Here is a 22,236-nt window from a genome sequence, read left to right as displayed (position 1 = left end):
CCCCCCCGTCCATAAAGACTCTTACAGAGGCTTAGAATAGATTTCCAAGGCATTAGTGAAGCCTTTTATTGGCCTGTTGTCTGCCAATTTGGAGATCTCCATCCCAGCATGGCAGTGGCTGTGTGGGAGAGACTACTAAAGGGGGAACACTTTAGCACGGCAGAGTTCTATACTGTGTGTGTGTGTGTGTGTGTGTGTGTGTGTGTGTGTGTGTGTGTGTGTGTGTGTGTGTGTGTGTGTGTGTGTGTGTGTGTGTGTGTGTGTGTGTGTGTGTGTGTGTGTGTGTGTGTGTGTGTGTGCGTGTGCGTGTGTGTGTGTAAAAACTTGATTCTCTTCAACCAGTATTGCCTATTGCCTTAGTGCAAGTATTCCCAAACTAGGGTATTTGTTTAAAAAAATAGTTTTCGCTTTTTCAAACAGTCCATTTATATTTTCAAACTGATCTATACACTTGGGTGAGGTTTTTGTCTCGCATGAGTAGCCTCGTTTCACTGCCAAAAATACAATTAAACCATCTGGTGTTCAGTGAATTTACAACACAATGTCAAATACAGGTAGCCTATACAAATAATTAACATCACATTAACCGTTACTCTCTCGCGGGAATTCCACTAATGGTCCGTAGGTAGCCAAACGTAGCTGCTGCTCGCTCCGTTTGCTCCAAATGGAAAAATGGTTCAAAATAGTAAGGCCCGGGTCCATAGAGACACATACCAGCTCTACCACCAGCAGTACTACACCTGCACCTGTCGACGACACTCGTTGTTCTGCTTCCACGAGCACATCCATTGCTAGCATCAGTAATTCTACTTTGTTGTTAGCCCAGCTAGCATGGACACTGGCAGTTGTAAATCTGATGCAGCTGAAGAGCTACGACCCCCTTACTCGGGAAAGCACCAAACGTTGGACCATCGAAGTGGCGCAAATATATTATGAGAACTACATTGATTGTTCACTTATATTGGGAGTAGTGACTTTCCTCAGTTATATGTGAAAAGTACCATCTCACAACTCAAGTGAAACCTTTACTCTTGCTCAGACATTGAGAAACAAAACTTGCCAATTTGAAAAATAAGCCGCTGGAGTTTTTTGAGCGAGAATTAAGACGACTTTCGAGTAGTAAGACATGTATAAGAGCAGCAGATACCAGTAATAAGAAGGGGCTAGAAGCGTCTTATATGGTGAGCTACCGAGTAGTTAGGACAGGCAAGACCCATACTATTGTGGGGGACTTAATTCTTCCTTCTGCCGTGGATATGGCTGGGACAATGCTGGGGGGAAAGGGCAAAAAAACTATACAGACAATGCCTTCATCAAACAACACTGTTTCACGACGCATCAGTGACATGGCAGGAGATGTTTTGAAACTATTATTGCTTCGCATACAAGCCAGGGAATTCTATGCAATAACAGCTGGATGAGTCAACAGGCGTGGCGGGCCTGGCACAGCTCCTGGTATATGTCCGTTACGTTGATGGGGGGTCAATTAAGGAAGACATCCTCTTCTGCAAACAGGAGAGGATATTTTGAAAGTACTGGATAGCTTTGTGTCATCAAATGGACTTTTGTTATCTGTACTGATGGCACAAAAGCCATGACAGGGAGACATAGTGGAGTGGTAACCTGCGTGCAAGTAGTTGCTCCGACTTCACTCGGGTACACTGCAGCATCCACCGGGAGGCTCTCGGGTACACTGCAGCATCCACCGGGAGGCTCTCGGGTACACTGCAGCATCCACCGGGAGGCTCTCGGGTACACTGCAGCATCCACCGGGAGGCTCTCGGGTACACTGCAGCATCCACCGGGAGGCTCTCGGGTACACTGCAGCATCCACCGGGAGGCTCTCGGGTACACTGCAGCATCCACCGGGAGGCTCTCGGGTACACTGCAGCATCCACCGGGAGGCTCTCAGGTACACTGCAGCATCCACCAAGAGGCTCTCGGGTACAGTGCCGCATCCACCGAGAGGCTCTTGCTGCCAAGGTAACGCCTGACAGCTTGAAAGATGTTTTGGACACTACAGAGAAAATGGTTAACTTTGTTAAAGCAAGGCCCCTGAACTCTCGTGTATTTTCTGCACTATGCAATGATATGGGCATTGACCATGGAACACTTTTACAACATACAGAAGTGCGCTGGTTTTCAAGGGGCGGAGTATTGACATGTTCTTTTAAACTGAGAGACGAGCTTAAAGTTGTCTTTACTGACCATCATTTTCACTTGTCTGACCGCTTACATGATGATGAGTTTCTCACTCGACTGGCCTATCTGGGTGATGTTTTTTCTCACCTGAATGATCTGAATCTAGGATAACAGGGACTCTCCTCAACTATATTCAATGTGCGGGACAACATTGAGGCTATGATTAAGAAGTTGGAGCTCTTTTCTGTCTACATTAACAAGGACAACACACAGGTCTTTCCATCATTCAATGATTCTTTTGTGTGCAAATGAAGTCAAGCTTACGGACAATGTGAAATGTGATATAGTGAAGCACCTGAGTGAGCTGGGTGAGCAATTACGCAGGTACTTTCCCGAAACGGATGACACAAACAACTGGATTCCCTTTCATGCCCTGCCTCCAGTCCGCTTACCGATATCTGAACAAGAGAGCCTCATTGAAATTGCAACAAGTGGTTCTGTGAAAATTGATTTGAATCAGAAGCCACTGTCAGATTTCTGGATTGGGCTGTGCTCAGAATATCCGGCCTTGGCAAATCGTGCTGTTAAGACACTGATGTCCTTTGCAAACACGTACCTATGTGGGAGTGGATTCTCGGCCTTCACTAGCATGAAAATTAAATACAGGCACACACTGTCTGTGGGAAATTATTTAAGACTGAGACTCTCTCCAATACAACCCAACATTGCAGTTATGTGCATCCTTTCAAGCACACCCTTCTCATTAACCTGTGGTGAGTTATTCACAATTTTGGATGAACAAATAAGGTTTTATATGTAAGATGGTTAAATAAAGAGCAAAATGATTGATTATTATTGTTATTTGTGCCCTGGTCCTATAAGAGCTCTTTGTCTCTTCCCATGAGCCGGGTTGTGACAAAAACTCACACTCAATCTTATGTTTAATAAATGTATCGTATAGTGTGTGTGTGTGTGTGTGTGTGTGTGTGTGTGTGTGTGTGTGTGTGTGTGTGTGTGTGTGTGTGTGTGTGTGTGTGTGTGTGTGTGTGTGTGTGTGCGTGTGTGTGTGTGTGTGTGTGTGTGTGTGTGTGTGTGTGGAAGACTTACAATGGTGGCATAAAACAACAGTTGAGAGTGCGCTGACCCTGGTGCTAGAGGGGGTACAGCTGACCCTGGTGCTAGAGGGGGTACGGCAGCTGTAGGTTGAATGTTTGAAGGGGTACGGGATTTCTAAAAGGTTTGGGAACCACTGCCTTAGTGTATGTATCTGTGGCCTAATGCTCTCTCTCTCTCTCTCTCTCTCTCTCTCTCTCTCTCTCTCTCTCCCGCTTCTTACTCTCTGCCCCCCCCCCTTCTCTCCCTCTCTCCATACAGACATAGATGAATGCCAGGAGGCGACCAATAACGGCGGCTGTGACCATTTCTGCAAAAACACGGTGGGCTCCTTTGAGTGCAGCTGCCAGAAGGGCCACAAGCTCCTCACTGACGAGCGCACCTGCCAGGGTGAGCTGCCCGCCTGGCTGACGGCTGTCATACAATCCTGTCTGATGATGTCCCACAATGCTTTTAAGACAGTTGCCTTTGGAAACCGGTGCCGTCGCTCCGCGATCAGATCACGGAAGGAAAGTGTCACGGAATAGGGACCGTGGAAATGGATATACTAGAATATACAGTCGGCCTAGTAGCTTCTATCATACGTCTCTATGATAGTAACTCACTCATGTGCTTCGTGTTCAGAGCAGGATCATATGTAGGATCAAAACAGGGGTTGGCCTACAAATCATTCACCTGGAATGACATGCACAGATAGGCTTGTTAGTACAATGGACTTGACATCCTTCAGTGGGTGTAATATACTGTCAGTTGTATTAAGGCATTCTGCTTCTCTCTTCATATCTTATCCCTGGTTGTGTTTGGAGGACAAATGCAGATTCCTCTATACAAGTCACAGCAAGAGACACAGGAGAGGCACACATCACAAATTATTTTATTAACAACAACACCCTGCAGTGTTTTTGTCCCCGAACCAAAAACACCAAACAACTCTATCCCAGTGTGTGTGTGTGTGTGTGTGTGTCATATTAAACACCAAAAAACTGCCAACTAACAGTTTATACAACTCCATACACGCCAATATCACACTCAGCCTGGGTGTGTGCTGATGGGAGGATCACACACACACACACCGACACGCTCCTTCCACCCATCAGCTTACCTGATTGTAAAACTTAGCTTCCATCTGCTAACAAGTGGTATTTCTGTTCAGATTTTCATTTTTTACTTTTATTTATTTTATGTTTAAAATCTTTCCATGCTGGTAAGCTCTCCCAGAGAAAATATCTCCTGGTAATACGTGTCGGAGAAGACCTACAGCTATGCCAGGTTCCTCCGGAGACAGAAAGTGGAGGGGGAGACAAATATAGAGAGAGTCTTTAGGCAGCCCCTGTGCCTGTACAATGGCAGGGGTGATGGAGAATGGGGTGTGCAATAATCACCAGGAACATAAAGACTCCCTACAGGTAGCTGTATTAAAACAATATCGTAGAGGTCAAGACGACAGAGGGAGCAGAGCTTTAGCTTTGCAGACACAGTATGCTTATTAAGAGGCAATAGACAGGCTACATTCTTTGGTGTTTTAATAAACAGGGACACTGTCCTTGGGTGTGTTACACCCGACCGCACAAACAGACAGACACCTGCACATCAGCCAAGCCAACAACTGGCACCTCTCTGTGAAATGAGATGAATCAAGCCGTTCCAGTGCTGCGCGGTGGCTGGGGTTGTGGTCTGATGCTAGTTGAATTAATCAGGTATGATAATGTAACCGGAGCCCGTCATATAGACAGTTGCCTGGAGGACTGTAGCAAAGCAGCCAACAGAAGCCAGGCCTCAACAACTTCCTCCTCTTGACAAACTTTATCACAACACAGCGTACTTTTAGCCTCTGTAAATCTCCACAGCCCAGATGACTTGGTCTTGAAATAGCCCAGGTGAGTTGGAGACGCTGGACTGAAGAAATGTGTTGCTACTGTCAGCCACCCAAGTATGTCATTACATCGGTCTCACTAAAGTTTAATAAAACTATTCTAAACCAAAACCAGGGCTTGTATTTGCAAGTGTCTCCGAGTAGGAGTGCTGATCTTGGATCAGTTTGACCTTTTAAGTCACAATGAATATGATTATATTGCAGGGGGGGGGGATATTGCAAGGGGGGCTGATCCTAGATCAGCACTCCTACTCAGAGATGCTTGATACCGTACATACAGACACTGGTCCTGACCACAGTGAGTTGGTCTGATCTTTCCCAGGCCTGGGGTGGAGGGCTTGTCTGAAAGACTGAATTGGATCGGGAAGTCTCCACTGAGAACACCTCTTGGTGTTGTTTAGTGAGCAGTGCTCTGCTTTGGACTCCAGTCTGATTAATGGACCGGTCTTATTAGCTGTGGCTGAATAATGGGTGTTTGTGTGGAGAAGAGCCGTAGAGAGTAATATCTATGAGTCATATATCAGCTTGTTGGTTTCTCAAAAGGAAGCAAATATGCGCTCTGCTACAACCAAGGACGATGACTTAATTGTCAGTCCTAAACTAGTCAAAACTAACGTTTAGCATGATTATAGGCATGTCTATGTATTGTGTGGGAGTGCACAGATCTGTGTGTATGACTATTCAGCAACCAACCTGATATCCTTACTGACACAGACCCTGTAATCCTGTCACCCTGTCACCTGTAACCCTATCAACCTGTCACCCTGTCACCTGTAACCCTATCAACCTGTCACCTGTAATCCTGTCACCCTGTCACCAGTAACCCTATCAACCTGTCACCTGTAATCCTGTCACCCTGTCACCTGTAACCCTATCAACCTGTCACCCTGTCACCTGTAACCCTATCAACCTGTCACCTGTAATCCTGTCACCTGTAACCCTATCAACCTGTCACCTGTAACCCTGTCACTCTGTAACCATGTCACCTGTCAACTGTCACCTGTAACCCTATCAACCTGTCACCTGTAACCCTATCAACCTGTCACCTGTAACCCTATCAACCTGTCACCTGTAACCCTATCAACCTGTCACCTGTAACCCTGTCACCTGTAACCCTGTCACCCTATCAACCTGTCACCTGTAACCCTGTCACCTGTCACCCTGTAACCCCGTCACCCTGTAACCCTATCAACCTGTCACCTGTAACCCTGTCACCTGTAACCCTATCAACCTGTCACCTGTAACCCTATCAACCTGTCACCTGTAACCCCCTGTAACCATGTCACCTGCCACCCTGTCACCTGTAACCCTGTCACCCTATCAACTTTCACCTGTCACCTGTCACCTGTAACCCTATCAACGTGTCACCTGTAACCCTGTTCCCTGTAACCCTGTCACCCTATCAACCTGTAACCCTGTCACCTGTCACCCTGTCACCTGTAACTCTATCAACCTGTCACCTGTAAACCTGTCACCTGTAACCCTATCAACCTGTCACCTGTAACCCTATCAACCTGTCACCTGTAACCCTATCAACCTGTCACCTGTAACCCTATCAACCTGTCACCTGTAACCCTATCAACCTGTCACCTGTAACCCTGTCACCAACCTGTCACCTGTCACCTGTAACCCTATCAACCTGTCACCTGTAATCCTGTCACCCTGTCACCTGTAACCCTATCAACCTGTCACCCTGTCACCTGTAACCCTATCAACCTGTCACCCTGTCACCTGTAACCCTATCAACCTGTCACCTGTAATCCTGTCACCCTGTCACCTGTAACCCTATCAACCTGTCACCTGTAACCCTGTCACTCTGTAACCATGTCACCTGTCAACTGTCACCTGTAACCCTATCAACCTGTAACCCTATCAACCTGTCACCTGTAACCCTATCAACCTGTCACCTGTAACCCTGTCACCCTATCAACCTGTCACCTGTAACCCTGTCACCTGTCACCCTGTAACCCCGTCACCCTGTAACCCTATTAACCTGTCACCTGTAACCCTGTCACCTGTAACCCTATCAACCTGTCACCTGTAGCCCTATCAACCTGTCACCTGTAACCCTGTCACCTGTAACCCTGTCACCCTATCAACTTGTCACCTGTCACCTGTAACCCTATCAACGTGTCACCTGTAACCCTGTTCCCTGTAACCCTGTCACCCTATCAACCTGTAACCCTGTCACCTGTCACCTGTAACTCTATCAACCTGTCACCTGTAACCCTATCAACCTGTCACCTGTAACCCTATCAACCTGTCACCTGTAACCCTATCAACCTGTCACCTGTAACCCTATCAACCTGTCACCTGTAACACTGTCACCTGTAACCCTATCAACCTGTCACCTGTAACCCTGTCACCCTATCAACCTGTCACCTGCAACCCTGTCACCTGTCACCCTGTAACCTGTAACCCCGTCACCCTGTAACCCTATCAACCTGTCACCTGTAACCCTATCAACCTGTAACCCTATCAACCTGTCACCTGTAACCCTATCAACCTGTCACCTGTAACCCTATCAACCTGTCACCTGTAACCCTGTCACCCTATCAACCTGTCACCTGTAACCCTGTCACCCTGTAACCCCGTAACCCCGTCACCCTGTAACCCTATCAACCTGTCACCTGTAACCCTGTCACCTGTAACCCTATCAACCTGTCACCTGTAGCCCTATCAACCTGTCACCTGTAACCATGTCACCTGCCACCCTGTCACCTGTAACCCTGTCACCCTATCAACTTGTCACCTGTCACCTGTAACCCTATCAACGTGTCACCTGTAACCCTGTTCCCTGTAACCCTGTCACCCTATCAACCTGTAACCCTGTCAACTGTCACCCTGTCACCTGTAACTCTATCAACCTGTCACCTGTAAACCTGTCACCTGTAACCCTATCAACCTGTCACCTGTAACCCTATCAACCTGTGCACCTGTAACCCTGTCACCCTATCAACCTGTCACCTGTAACCCTGTCACCTGTAACCCTGTCACCCTGTAACCCTGTCACCCTGTAACCCTGTCACCCTGTAACCTTGTCACCTGTCACCTGTAACCCTATCAACTTGTCACTTGTAACCCTGTCACCTGTAACCCTGTCACCCTATCAACTTGTCACCTGTCACCCTGTCACCTGTAACCCTATCAACGTGTCACCTGTCACCCTGTAACCTGTCACCCTATCAACCTGTGCCCTGTCACCTGTAACCCTGTAACCTGTCACCCTATCAACCTGTGCCCTGTAAACCTGTCACCCTGTCACCTGTCACCCTGTCACTGTTTAGACCCCCACCCACATAACCAGGTTGCATGTACACTGTTATTCCAGACAGAATATTTTCAAATGCTCCTGCAGTGTCCAGTCCTTAAACCCCCACTCTGTCCTAACTGTCATGTAGACACTGTCTATATTGTCCGTCAGTCCTTGGTGAGGGCATGGTCAGTGTTAACTCTGTCCTAACTGTCATGTAGACACTGTCTATATTGTCCGTCAGTCCTTGGTGAGGGCATGGTCAGTGTTAACTCTGTTCTAACTGTCATGTAGACACTGTTTATATTGTCCATCAGTCCTTGGTGAGGGCATGGTCAGTGTTAACTCTGTTCTAACTGTCATGTAGACACTGTCTATATTGTCCATCAGTCCTTGGTGAGGGCATGGTCAGTGTTAACTCTGTCCTAACTGTCATGTAGACACTGTTTATATTGTCCATCAGTCCTTGGTGAGGGCATGGTCAGTGTTAACTCTGTTCTAACTGTCATGTAGACACTGTTTATATTGTCCATCAGTCCTTGGTGAGGGCATGGTCAGTGTTAACTCTGTTCTAACTGTCATGTAGACACTGTTTATATTGTCCATCAGTCCTTGGTGAGGGCATGGTCAGTGTTAACTCTGTTCTAACTGTCATGTAGACACTGTTTATATTGTCCATCAGTCCTTGGTGAGGGCATGGTCAGTGTTAACTCTGTTCTAACTGTCATGTAGACACTGTTTATATTGTCCATCAGTCCTTGGTGAGGGCATGGTCAGTGTTAACTCTGTTCTAACTGTCATGTAGACACTGTTTATATTGTCCGTCAGTCCTTGGTGAGGGCATGGTCAGTGTTAACTCTGTCCTAACTGTCATGTAGACCCTGTCTATATCGTCCATCAGTTCTTGGTGAGGGCATGGTCAGTGTTAACTCTGTCCTAAGTGTCATGTAGACACTGTCTATATTGTCCATCAGTCCTTGGTGAGGGCATGGTCAGTGTTAACTCTGTCCTAAGTGTCATGTAGACACTGTCTATATTGCCCGTCAGTCCTTGGTGAGGGCATGGTCAGTGTTAACTCTGTCCTAAGTGTCATGTAGACACTGTCTATATTGTCCATCAGTCCTTGGTGAGGGCATGGTCAGAGTGACCCACTATGGTTCAGTTCATGGCAGTATCTCAAATGGCACCCTATTCCCTAGGAGCCCTGGTCCAATGTAGTGCACTATATAGGGAATAGATTGTCATGGTGCTCTAGTCAAAAGTAGTGCACTATATTGGGAATGGTACTATTTCTGGACAGCCCCCGTGTGTAAACAGTAGCATTACATACAATCTGTTTCTCCTCTCAGATATTGACGAGTGTTCCTTTGAGAGGACCTGCGACCACACCTGCGTCAACTACCCTGGCAGCTTCGACTGTGTCTGTCAGGAAGGATACACTCTGTACGGCCTCACACACTGCGGAGGTGAGTATAACAGACATGCATGGGATTGCACGCACGCACGCACGCACACACACACACACACACACACACACACACACACACACACACACACACACACACACACACACACACATACTTAGAAAGATATGGGAAAGAGATAGACAGGCAGCTCGGGAGAGGCACTGATAGAATTAATTGATTGACACAAAGTGAGAAGCCCTGAGAGACTGACAAGGAGGAAGAGAGAGTAAGAAAGAGAAAGAGTGTTTTCATTGTGTGTGTTGGTGAGGGGTGACCGAGCACGTGCAGACGGAGCTGCCGAAAACACACTCGCACCTCAGTTAGCCCTCCGTACCAGCGTCCCTGCCTGTGTGTGCATGTGTGTGTGTGGTACCTGTTTACACGCATGTCGAGCAGGGGCAGTAGGTGTGTGTGTGTTGTGATCCCACTTCACCTGGCCCTGTCTGACTGACAGCCATGTTCTTCAGAGGTAGACTAAACAGGCCACTGTCTAAAGGGCGTTTCATTAGCAGTCAACAGATACCAGTCAGTCAGATATAGAGCACGGAGAGGACATGAGCTGTCTGTCTCACACTGATGACATCACACACTCACACGTAGCACATGCTCTGTCTTGATGATGTCATTCTGAACTTTGATGATACCCAATCACGTATGTGTGCGCAGACGCGTACACACACACACACACAAACACCCTCTGACTGTTTTCTATGTGGTTGTGTCTCAGACATAGATGAGTGCAGCATTAACAACGGGAGCTGTGAACACAGCTGTGTGAACACACAGGGAGGCTATGAGTGTCTGTGTCCGCCCGGTCAGAAACTCCACTGGAACAGGAAGGACTGCACCAGTAAGCACCTAAACGTCTACTGTGTGTGTGTGTGTCTTCTATACACATAGGAGAGTGTGTGTGAGTGTGCGTGTGTGTCATCGTTTTTGTGCTGTGACGGGTCGGTGGTTGTCACGGTGACGTGACCCTCTATGTTCCTCAGAGGCGGTGAAGTGTTTGGCCGACGGGAAACCAGCGCCGCGCGCCCAGCTCAGCTGTGACAAGAGAGGAGGGGTGGAGGTGTGCTCCCTCTCCTGTCCGTCCAACGCACTCTTCCTCGCAGGTACGTGGCTCAGTCCCACACACCCCAACACACACACACACACACACCTTACAGCAAGGAGGAACTGTTTTACTCAAAGACCAAACCTTCACTCTTTCTCCCCAGCAGAATCCTAGCCTTTAACCTTGACTCTCCTCAATCTGCAATCTACACTCCCTCCTTCTCTGGTTAAACTACATTAATCCTCTACCTTCTCTGATCTGGACTGGTCTGGTGAGGTTTAGTCCCATGCGCTAGTATTCAGCTGACTCTTATCGATGACCAATGCCTGTGTAGCAGCGTGTTTACTGAGCTCCAGCCACTCCGCTTTCTCTGCTGCCCTCTAGAGGCCAAAGCCAGTCCTCACGCTGCTCTCCATTCAAGCAGAGCTCCACTGAAAGATTCCCACTTGAATGAAGGGCTCAGATTAAAGAACTAATCTATCTACCTACAAACCTTACTCAGTCACTGGCCAAAGGATACATCAGGGGGCATTTCAGCTAAAAGTATTTCACTCAGTGAGTGATTTCGTTTGGTGTTGCCCCTAAGGCTATAAATGGCTATAAAGCTATTGGCTGTCAATGCAGGTGCCCTGGTCCTTCTGTGAATGTGCTTAACACAGACCAACATCTGTAAAACAATTACATTCTTTAATTGGGCCTGCCATATTTCTGTTGGGACTGTTTTGAGTAGACGTTTGGTTTGGCTGCTGTAGTGTGAGACTGATGGATAGCGCTCAAACACAAAGTGAAATAATATTTTATCTTTCTTGAGAATGTCTTAATTTGGGGGATATGGAAAGCTTTTAAATTCTTGTGGTTGCACTTGATTCACATCCCACTTTATGAGCTCTGAAGTCTTCATCCCTCATTTGACTATCATTCGGGTTCTGTAATCATTTCTCTCCATCCATAAGGGAATGTGTGTGTGTGTGTGTGTGTGTGTGTGTGTGTGTGTGTGTGTGTGTGTGTGTGTGTGTGTGTGTGTGTGTGTGTGTGTGTGTGTGTGTGTGTGTGTGTGTGTGTGTGTGTGTGTGTGTGTGTGTGTGTGTGTGTGTGTGTGTGTGTGTGTGTGTGTGTGAGAGTGTGTTTTCTTTTATGGCAGACTCCATATGGCAGTCTCTTGTAACTCTTAAATACTAGAGAAAGTGAGGCCATAGAAAACTAATAAAAGTATTTTACTCCTCCGCACTCCATCAGAACCTCAACTAGCCAAGAGAAACACACACACACACACACACACACACACACACACACACACACACACACACACACACACACACACACACACACACACACACACACACACACACACACACACACACACACACACACCCCAGGCGGTTAGCGTAGCAGGGAGATTGGGTCACACTGCTCCTCAGACGGACCCCTCTATCACTTTGACAGCAATCCCATATTTCCTCATGTCCCATGTCACCCTGTCCCTCAGTTCTGTCAGTTTAATAGCCATAAACAAGTCAGCCAGTGGCAGAAGACAGGGATACTGTAAGTAGAGCTGGTCTAAATGGATCGACCTTGGATGGACAGGGTTGTAACTGACATGTACTTGTGTGTGTCCTGCCAGACTCTGAGAACAGCTACACACTAAGCTGTGGTGTGCCGGTGCAACCTGGGAAGGCACCGCAGAAGAGGAACACCACCACCGCCCTGCTCACCTGTGCAGGTATGCAATGCATTATGGTGCATTATGGGACAGAGATGTCATGCTTTGTTCAATATAAAGATATTTAACCATACCACTTCAGCTAAAACACACACATACCTCCAGGCTGAGGCCCTACACCCAAATAAGGGCACTGGGGCCTCTCGCCTCCCTACCACTGAGGAAGTACAGTTCCCGTCAGCTGAAAACCTTGGCTCCCCAATGGTGGAACAAACTCCCTCACGTCGATGCAGTTGTAAAGGAGACACCTGGAAACCCCACCTCTTTTTAAGGAATACCTAGGATAGGATAAAGTAATCCTTCTCAACTATTGTGGCAAAGTGGTTGTTCAATGTCATAAGGTTTCTTCATTCCCTCCATTCGGAATCTTCACTCCCCTGCCTTTGGTGCTCGCCATATCGCCACTCCTATATTTCCTTCAGCACTCTGTAGATTCTGGACAGGGAGAGGGCCCTCGCATGGCCAGAGGAATGCACTGAGAGGGAAAGAGAGAGAAAGAGGGAGAGGGGTGGAGAGGTAGATGGAGAGTGTGTGTGAGAGAGATAGAGATGGAGAGATATAAAGTCTCACCATCTGGCTGGGGGTGTGAGTGTTAAGTGATATGAAATACGGTTACGATGATGATGGTGGTGATGATGATGATGATGATGATGTGACGATGAAGGTGGTGATGATGATGATGGTTACGATGATGATGATCAAGACAGCTTATGTGGAGTCCCAAACCACTAACAGCTCAGTGCATTCAGCGCCTCTGCTTTTCAGCAGCAAACTGGAGCCAGTGGTGTCCTGGTGAGTATGTTGTTAGTGGTTAATGGACAGAGCCACACACACAGCCCTTCATGGCCTCTCAGTGTGCTGTGTGTTTACCTGGCTCCGATCTCAATGTTCCTATCCACTCAGCGTACCCATAACCACACACACACACACACACACACACACACACACACACACACACACACACACACACACACACACACACACACACACACACACACACACACACACACACACACACACACACACACACACACACACACACACACACACACACACACACTGACCCTTACGTGTCTCCAGCACCTCGTTAAAAGGACAGCCATCCCGACCACCCAATACATGACCGACAAACAGACACAAACACACACATTCCGTCTACAAGCCTCCCTGGGTTCGGCTGGACTGCTGATCGCCGGGACGATGTGGGTTTTTGGTTTTGCCTTTATTGCCAGAGAGACAGGCAGAGCGTGATGAAGCATTTTGGCTGTGTTAGTTCCTCTCTGACCTAAACTTCACCTCAACCAGGGAACAACAATAAAGGTGGCCTGGAGATGCGCTCTGAAGTGTGTTATCATGTGCCATGGGCAGTGGACCATCATTAAGGGCCCTGAGTTGGTCAGGTCAGGTGATCAGGATAAAACTCCTGTCCCTAATTATGATGTTATTCATAGGATGTCAAAAGGTCATTCATTAGTGTATATTTCTGTGTCTTTCTCCTTGATGTAAATGAAGATACGTTACCCCCGCCCATCAAGCAGAAGGCCCGCTTCAAGGTCAAAGATGCCAAGTGTCACCTGAGACCCAGGAACAAGGAAAAACACAGAGAGATGTCCAAGCCGAGCCTGCAAGGTAAGTCCTGCTACTCCTAAATGACTGTACAAACTGTACTGTATAACACAGGCTACTCCTAACTTAGAGTGTACAGCATCAAGTATTACAGACCGAACTAAGACTAAGAAGGTATACACGATGCAAGATACTGTAGCAGTAATAATAAACCAACAGTTAGATGTGCCCTGAGCTGTGCCCTTACACCTGCCATAACACCGAAACAAACAATACTAAACAATGCACAACAGCATCCTATCAACTTCCTCTTCTTTATCTTCTTCCTCATCCTCCCCTTCTTCTTGTCAGGGGGTCCTCTCCCGTGTACTGACGACTGCCAGGTGACCTTTGTCAATCTGAAGTGTGACTCGTCCAAGAAGCGGCGGCGGGGACGCAAGTCCCCTTCCAAAGAGGTTTCCCACATCACAGCTGAGTTTGAGATGGAGATGAAGGAAGCCTCAGGTCAGTGTGACTGTGCAACCTCAGGTCAGTGTGTGTGTGTGTGTGTGTGTGTGTGTGTGTGTGTGTGTGCTGATTGCATATACGCCACATTTTAGACTCATGTAACCTATTTCTGTATGGGTGTGAGCAATGTGAGTTTTCTGTTATATCGAGTGTGTGTGCTTGTATATTCCTCTCTGCAGACTTGTGTAATGTGGAGTGTGTGAGGGAGCGTATGAAGCAGAGGTTACAGAGTGCCATGCGGACCCTGAGGAAGTCCATCAACAAGCAGCAGTTCTATATCCAGTTCTCTGGTACCGAGTACGAGGTGGCCCAGAAACCTGCACTGCACGTTGAGCAATGCAGCACCGGACAGGTCTTACGGGACGGCAAGTGTGGTGAGCATCCTGTGCAAGGCATCCTGGGATATGGAGTTGTTGTAGCTTACTGTTCCATGTGCAGGTAACTGCCAAAATAAAGAAAAACACTTGGGTAAATTAGGGATACAAAGTATATTGAAAGCAGGTGCTTCTGTACAGGTTTGGTTCCTGAGCAATTCCTAAACAATTAATATCCCATAATGCTTAAGGTCATGTATAAAAATGCTGGGCAGGCCCAGTTTCCCATTATGTTTTGTCTGCCATGGCAATGCCCCCATCCACAGGGGGGTCTGAGTGGTCGCCGAATAGTTTGATGCGCATGAAAACGATGTAAACTATATTCCATGACCGTCTCAGTCACCAGATCTCAACCCAATGGTGAATGTGCACAAAGATGGCTGCCCCCATGTGCTTACCACAAATACCTTTTTTTGCTACGTTCGGCGCATTGTACATTACTCTCCGTTACTCCTTTTTTTTGTATCGGTATAGGCCTACACAATCCCAATTCTAGCTCCAAGACACCGGCAATTTGAAAAACGGGAAAAGTCGATTGCTGATTTACTGGCACATTGAACCAGGTCGCGCGCCGTAGTTTAAGAACTCTGTAGCTAAAAACAATGAGGTCGTAACTGAATTCCCCAGTCTTTATGCACCGTCATTGAACACTTAAGAGAGATTCTGGAGTGACTCCTGAGACAGGGTTTTCCACCACCATCAACAAAACACCAAATTATGGAAATTCTCATGGAAGAATGGTGTCGTATCCCTCCAGTAGAGTTCCAGACACTTCTAGAATCTATGCCAAGGTGCACTGAAGCTGCTCTGGTTTGTGGTGGTCCAACAACCCTATTAAGACACTTTATGTTGGGGTTTACTTTATTTTGGCCTATACATCACAGCTGCAGTTTGACACTGTGTGTGTAGGCTAAAGCCAACTTCCGTCTCTGTTTATGCAGTGTATGTGGGATATACCATGCCATGATATGCTAAACATGTCTCTCTCTCATCTCTCTTTCTCTGTGTGTACGTCTATCTCTCTCCCTGGCTCAGTGAGCTGTGGTGTGGGGACGTACTATAGTGGAGACCATGATCAGTGTATCGTGTGTCCCCCTGGTACATACCAGGACACAGTGGGCCAGCTGTCCTGTGAACCCTGCCCCAGCACCGAGGGACAGGGCATCGCCGGGGCCAAGAACGTCTCCCAGTGCGGAGGTGTGTGTGTGTGTGTGTGTGTGTGTGTGTGTGTGTGTGTGTGTGTGTGTGTGTGTGTGTGTGTGTGTGTGTGTGTGTGTGTGTGTGTGTGTGTGTGTGTGTGTGTGTGTGTGTGTGTGTGTGTGTGTGTGTGTGTGTGTGTGTGTGTGTGTGTGTGTGTGTGTGTGTGTGTGTGCTTGTGGCAGTCTTATGTCCGCTGTGGTTTGGCACCACCCTGTGGTTATTAAACAGTATTCCAATTATATTGGAGACCATGGTCTGTTTCCCACTTTGTCCTCTAGATAGCAGCAAAGACCCAGGATTCCATAGATATGTCAGCCTGGCTAGCTCAGTCGGTAGAGCATGAGACTCTTAATCTCAGGGTCGTGGGTTCGAGCCCCACGTTGGGCGGTTCCTTTTGATTCACAAGGGATTTCATAACCTCACCAGCGGTACTCCGGAACTGACTCCATCTCATTAGACATTGGAGTTCTACTTCCAACATTATAGGTCAGTTGAAGAGATGTACATTATAGAGCCTTGTAAAACCTCTTCCTCTCCCCACCTCTCCCAGGCCAGTGTCCGGCTGGTCAGTATTCGTCAGATGGGTTCCGTCCCTGTAACCCCTGTCCCCTGGGCTCATTCCAGCCGGAGCCTGGACGTGTACTCTGCTTCTCCTGTGGAGGGGGCCTCATGACCAAGTACGAGGGCTCTGTCGCCTTCAGGGACTGTGAGGCCAAAGGTAACACAGAGAGAGAGAGAGAGAGAGAGAGAGAGAGAGAGAGAGAGAGAGAGAGAGAGAGAGAGAGAGAGAGAGAGAGAGAGAGAGAGAGAGAGAGAGAGAGAGAGAGAGAGAGAGAGAGAAAGAGAGTGTGTGTGTGTGTATATTACTCTCATGTGTGTGTGTTTCTCTCCGTAGTCCACTGTGCTCCTGGACACCACTACAACTCCAGTAACCACCGCTGTATCCGCTGCCCAGCCGGTACCTACCAGTCAGAGTTTGGACAGAACTACTGCATCACCTGCCCTGGCAACACCACCACCGACTTTGACGGAGCCACGAACGTCTCTCACTGCAAGAGTAAGGCCAGTCTCCCATTAGTGCAGTGAATTATTTTAGTGTTGCACATGTTGTCTTGGTGTGACACGTGCTAAAACATTTCAGTTCCCAGCATTGGGGAACATTCTGGCGCCCCCTGCGTGCTCCATGTCTATAGGCACATCACTGTTCATGGCAAGCTGTTCACACAAGAAAATTTTGCAGGTTTAAAGCTTATTTCTTGCAATTCTACTCATTATGTCATGGGGTTCAAAGAAAATGTTTCAGTTTTGAAGCAAATTTTCTTGCAATCCTATACATTTTGCCATGTCTAATGTTAAATGTAAATGTAAATGTAATGTTTGAGTGACAAAAAAATGACAACAATATCTGTGGACTAAAAAACCTAAATATAAAGACAAATAGCTGACATGGGCTAGTTGATCTGGACATTTCTGACAAGTTATAAATAGCTCTCTGAGGTATGTAATGACTGACATGACAAGAGGAACTGATAATGCACTAACCAGTTTAGACATGTCACCTTGTGCATTCTACTATTACAAAAAAAAAGAAGCACTGCTCTAAGCTATAAACATGTTCCTTGCTGCTAAATTAGTTCAATTCAAAGCCATAGTCTCCAGTGCTTCCTGACTCATCCAAGTCTCTTCTCCCTGTCTTAGACCAGGTGTGTGGCGGTGAGCTGGGGGACTTTACAGGCTTTATTGAGTCTCCTAACTACCCCGGGGACTACCCGTCCAATGTAGACTGTATCTGGACCATCAACCCCCCTCACAAGAGACGCATCCTCATCGTGGTGCCTGAGATCTTCCTCCCCATCGAAGATGAGTGTGGAGATGTGCTCGTCATGAGGAAGAGTGGTACGCACAACCAGAAAATCATTACTGTGCCAGCCAATCAGACAGCATGATATTTAATTTCATCAGCTGGCCAGGCAATTAGATTGTTACATTATTGTAGTTAGTCTATCTTGCTATCTTAATATTCATCAAGTATTATTTCAACTCTTGGTTGGTTCACCTGTCTGTCAATTAAATGTAGCCCCTCCCTCTTCGTCCCTTAGCCCTGCCCACCTCCATCACCACCTATGAGACGTGTCAGACGTACGAGCGGCCAATCGCCTTCACCTCCCGCTCCCGCAAACTCTGGATCCAGTTCAAGTCCAATGAGGGCAACAGTGGCAAGGGCTTCCAAGTCCCCTATGTCACCTACGATGGTCAGTCTGCTGTAGCTTCTACACTTCTAAGCTGCTCAGTCTCCCTAACATTCAACAGTGCCTTATTAAGTCAACTATAACGTACAGTGTGACATGGTGTGTTTGATGGTGGAATCTTAATACACTTTTTGTGTCAGCTGAGTAATGTAACCCTGTGTTTCTTCCTGTCTGTTGTTTTGAAGAGGACTACCAGCAGCTGATAGAGGACATTGTCCGGGACGGCAGACTCTACGCATCAGAGAATCACCAAGAGATACTGAAAGTAAACAACTCTTCATTATGTCCCATTACTGTGTATTATATATTGTAATTAATAAATAATACTATACAGTGTATAGTATATTATCTTCACTGATAACTCCCGCTCTCTGTCTCTCCCTCCCTCCCCCCCTCCCTCCATCCCTCCCTCCCTCTCTCTCTCCCTCCCTCCCCCTCTCCTCCCTGCAGGATAAAAAACTGATCAAAGCCCTGTTTGATGTTTTGGCTCACCCCCAGAACTACTTCAGGTACACTGCACAGGAGTCCAAAGACATGTTCCCCCGCTCATTCATCAAACTGCTGCGCTCCAAAGTCACACGGTTCCTACGGCCGTACAAATAAGCTGCTACGCCCCCTGTCTGTTACCCAGACGCTTACCCTACTCCCCCTTTCCACCATCTACTCCTCCCGACCCTTCACCTACGTCCTTACCCTGTCAACATCCCCATGTGTCTTCTAATCCCTACGTCTATACCCCTACATCTCTCCTACACCGCCCCCCCCCCCCCCGCCAATCTATCCCTCTCTTCTACACCCTCTACTTCTCTTGCACCCCCAACCCTACCCAGAGTTCCTCCTGAATCGCAATCCCAGCATTCTCTGCACAGGAACAGAGAACCGTCTCTCCCTCTTTTGTCTTTTTTCCCCCTGCAGTCCTTGTTTTAACTTTCCAGCTTTTCCCCTGTACTTCTGTTTTGGTTTGTTTTTGTGTTGTTGTTTTGGTTATATTTATATGTGTTAGAACTTGCAGAAGCCCACAACATGGATGTTTGATATATATGTACGTACAGACATGTTGGCTACAAGTAAAATGTATGTGTATCTATGTACGTATGTATATTTGTGTTTGTGTGAGCATACGTATGTGCACGTAGATGTGCACGCAGATGGTGTGCGAGAGTGATGTCACACGCAGGTACATAGATGTATCTTTATTTTGTTCTTTTAAAAGGCCCCTGGCGTGCACAAAAAATGATTGGTGCACTTATATCATATTCTGCATCAACATTTTCACATGGGAAATTAAGACATTTCTGATTTCGGCATCCCAGACAATTCCACCTCAAACTGAGTACAGTGAACGAATAAGTTTGATTTTCCAAAAAGTCACTTTTCTTTAAAGATATATAAACAAGATGAAAAAACTACCTGCAAGTAACAGTCGTTGCTATAGAGAGTAATGTATGTGATGTAACTAATATTTGGAACTTTAATTGCACTTGAATTTTATATTGTGAACTGTAGAAAAAAAAATCTAAGTTACATTTTTCCTTATGTTTTGTGTTGTATAGAAATGTATTACCTTGGATGTAGCAAAGAGAGAGACAAAAATATGTCCCGTTTTGTTCTCACCACAAAAAACCCCAGCGTTCAATTGTTTAGACAGACACCATCAAATCCACCCATTTGGCCTGAAAAGCAGTATTCCCAGTAAGTAATAATTTAAAGGGAAATGTCCTTAACAACCCACTACTATTTTAGTTGTGGGTGTGCTCCCATCTCCTAACTCTGCCTCATCCCTTTAAGACTCTCCTGACTAGCTGCCAGAGAAAAGGGGTGTTTTGTGTAAAGCTTCTTATATGATGGCACTAAGTGCACACTCAAAACCACCTGCTTTTTACGAGTGTCCACTCTCAATCCGTCCTATTTGGACTTCTCCCAGTTTATGTAAGTCATCAACCTAGACTGTTGATTTAATATCTGTAACACATCTGTTAGTTTGTTTATATTTCTGCACAATGCAAGTGGAGAAAATATGTATTGTATGATGACGAGACTGTTGATTTGGAGGTGAATGTAGTAGCAGAGAGACAGAGGTCTGTTTGAAAGTATTGTGATGTCTATGAGAGTATCTGTATGTACATAGCACTTGCAACTGTAACCATAACCCAGAAAGCGCCCCAACTGACCTCAACTCGTCAAATGTTCTGACAAAATACACTTTCATTGTTCTCCCCCTTGTAACACTCTCCCAGCAGAGAATATTGGCAATATACCACAAACCCCTGAGGTGCCTTATTGCTATTATAAACTGGTTACCAATGTAATTACAGCAGTACAACAACAAAAAATCTGTCATACCCGTGGCATATGGTCTGATAAACCACGGCTGTCAGCCAATCACCATTCAGGGCTCGAACCACCCAGTTTATAATTGCCTATACAGCACATCTATTACAGACCTATTAAACTGCTAATACACTGCTACTACACGGTTATAAACAACTTAAATTGTTTGTGCTGGACACAAGGATGATAAGCATAATTATATGGCTTGTATCTTCTAACCTATAGGCCATATACTGAAGGCCACTGATATGGGATCAGAAATAGTCATTCATTCATAAAGTCTGCTTTGTGCCCTAGCACTGATCCAGAACCTGTTCATTCCAGTCTAGTCATAACCCCCACTGTTGTTTGTAGAGTTGTGTCAGAAAATTTTACTAGTCGTCAAATCAAAACTCATTGGAGGAGGTGGTCTGGGGGAGAGACCTTGCAAACTCTCCTCCAATGAGCTTTGAGTGGAATTGAGCTAACAAGGGCGGAGGAAGCATGGATTTGACAGCTAATGTTTTCAGATACAACCAAGGTGTTTGTCCACTCAGTCCACTCAAAATGGTTGTCGCCTGCAGAGGTGTAGCTAATGTTGGTACAGTGCACCCACTTTCTGTTGAGGGATGTTTTGGGCGTTTAGTGTGTTTGATGATGATGATGAAAATCGGTATGAAATGCAACATTTTTTATGATTGACTTTTCCTGAGAATGTATTCTATTGTGTGTGTGTGTGTGTGTGTGTGTGTGTGTGTGTGTGTGTGTGTGTGTGTGTGTGTGTGTGTGTGTGTGTGTGTGTGTGTGTGTGTGTGTGTGTGTGTGTGTGTGTGTGTGTGTGTGTGTGTGTGTGTGTGTGTGTGTGTGTGTGTGTGTGTGTGTGTGTGTGTGTGTGTGTGTGTGTGTGTGAGAGAGAGAGACAGTGTGAGACAGTGTGATATAGAAAGAGTGCATGTTCTGTGTATGTGTGTGAGAGAGTGAGACAGCGTGTGTCAGTGTGTGAGTAGCTTGTGAGATCGAGGTGGAGAAAGAGAGATATTGTATGTAGGTACTTTAGTCCATTTTATAGAGGGATAATTTTAACGTTTGTGTTAGTCGGTTGTACCCAAAGAGAGAAAATGTATCAGTGTTTTGCCATTGTTTGGTCCATGAAAATCCAGTAAAGAACCAATTCAAATAAACAGTAGCAGAAAAACAACTCCACCATGCTCTGTGATCTTCCCTTGCTACACTTTACTTTGCACTTTTCCATATTATCTAGCATCTTTTGTCTCCATGGGTGACTGCAGGGCACCTTACACACACTGAAATATGTTTCCTGAAAATGTAGCTGGCTGAATTCACATCACAGCCAAGTTAGAATTGTTGTTTCTTACAGTAGCTGCAGCATTAAATGAGTCTGACAGCCA

The 22,236-nt window shown here is 46.5% G+C and overlaps 1 protein-coding gene and 1 non-coding gene across 6 annotated transcripts in view; both read left to right on the top strand.

The window, feature by feature from the left end:
• scube1 (signal peptide, CUB domain, EGF-like 1) overlaps positions 1 to 22,025 on the top strand; it is a 184,672-nt gene extending 162,647 nt beyond the window's left edge. For 3 of the 5 annotated variants that reach the window (XM_046297395.1, XM_046297394.1, XM_046297391.1), the window contains 15 exons: positions 3,517 to 3,645; positions 9,731 to 9,847; positions 10,575 to 10,697; positions 10,840 to 10,959; positions 12,523 to 12,621; positions 14,134 to 14,250; positions 14,539 to 14,715; positions 14,874 to 15,068; positions 16,104 to 16,265; positions 16,819 to 16,986; positions 17,164 to 17,325; positions 17,967 to 18,164; positions 18,368 to 18,520; positions 18,703 to 18,782; positions 18,968 to 22,025. In XM_046297395.1, coding sequence (XP_046153351.1) covers positions 3,517 to 3,645; positions 9,731 to 9,847; positions 10,575 to 10,697; positions 10,840 to 10,959; positions 12,523 to 12,621; positions 14,134 to 14,250; positions 14,539 to 14,715; positions 14,874 to 15,068; positions 16,104 to 16,265; positions 16,819 to 16,986; positions 17,164 to 17,325; positions 17,967 to 18,164; positions 18,368 to 18,520; positions 18,703 to 18,782; positions 18,968 to 19,120 — 2,153 coding nt within the window. In that variant the 3' untranslated portion in view covers positions 19,121 to 22,025. The remainder of the gene's footprint in view (positions 1 to 3,516; positions 3,646 to 9,730; positions 9,848 to 10,574; positions 10,698 to 10,839; positions 10,960 to 12,522; positions 12,622 to 14,133; positions 14,251 to 14,538; positions 14,716 to 14,873; positions 15,069 to 16,103; positions 16,266 to 16,818; positions 16,987 to 17,163; positions 17,326 to 17,966; positions 18,165 to 18,367; positions 18,521 to 18,702; positions 18,783 to 18,967) is intronic. The other 2 variants (XM_046297396.1, XM_046297392.1) reach the window with 1 other exon arrangement.
• trnak-cuu lies at positions 16,583 to 16,655 on the top strand. The gene has a single exon. It is a non-coding gene; the product is annotated as a tRNA-Lys (tRNA).
• Positions 22,026 to 22,236: the final 211 nt, after the last annotated feature.

Source organism: Oncorhynchus gorbuscha, linkage group LG14 (assembly GCF_021184085.1).
Source record: "Oncorhynchus gorbuscha isolate QuinsamMale2020 ecotype Even-year linkage group LG14, OgorEven_v1.0, whole genome shotgun sequence".
Taxonomy (NCBI): Eukaryota; Metazoa; Chordata; class Actinopteri; order Salmoniformes; family Salmonidae; genus Oncorhynchus; species Oncorhynchus gorbuscha.
Note: the sequence above shows the minus strand (reverse complement) of the source record. Positions and strands in the feature narration are given on the sequence as shown.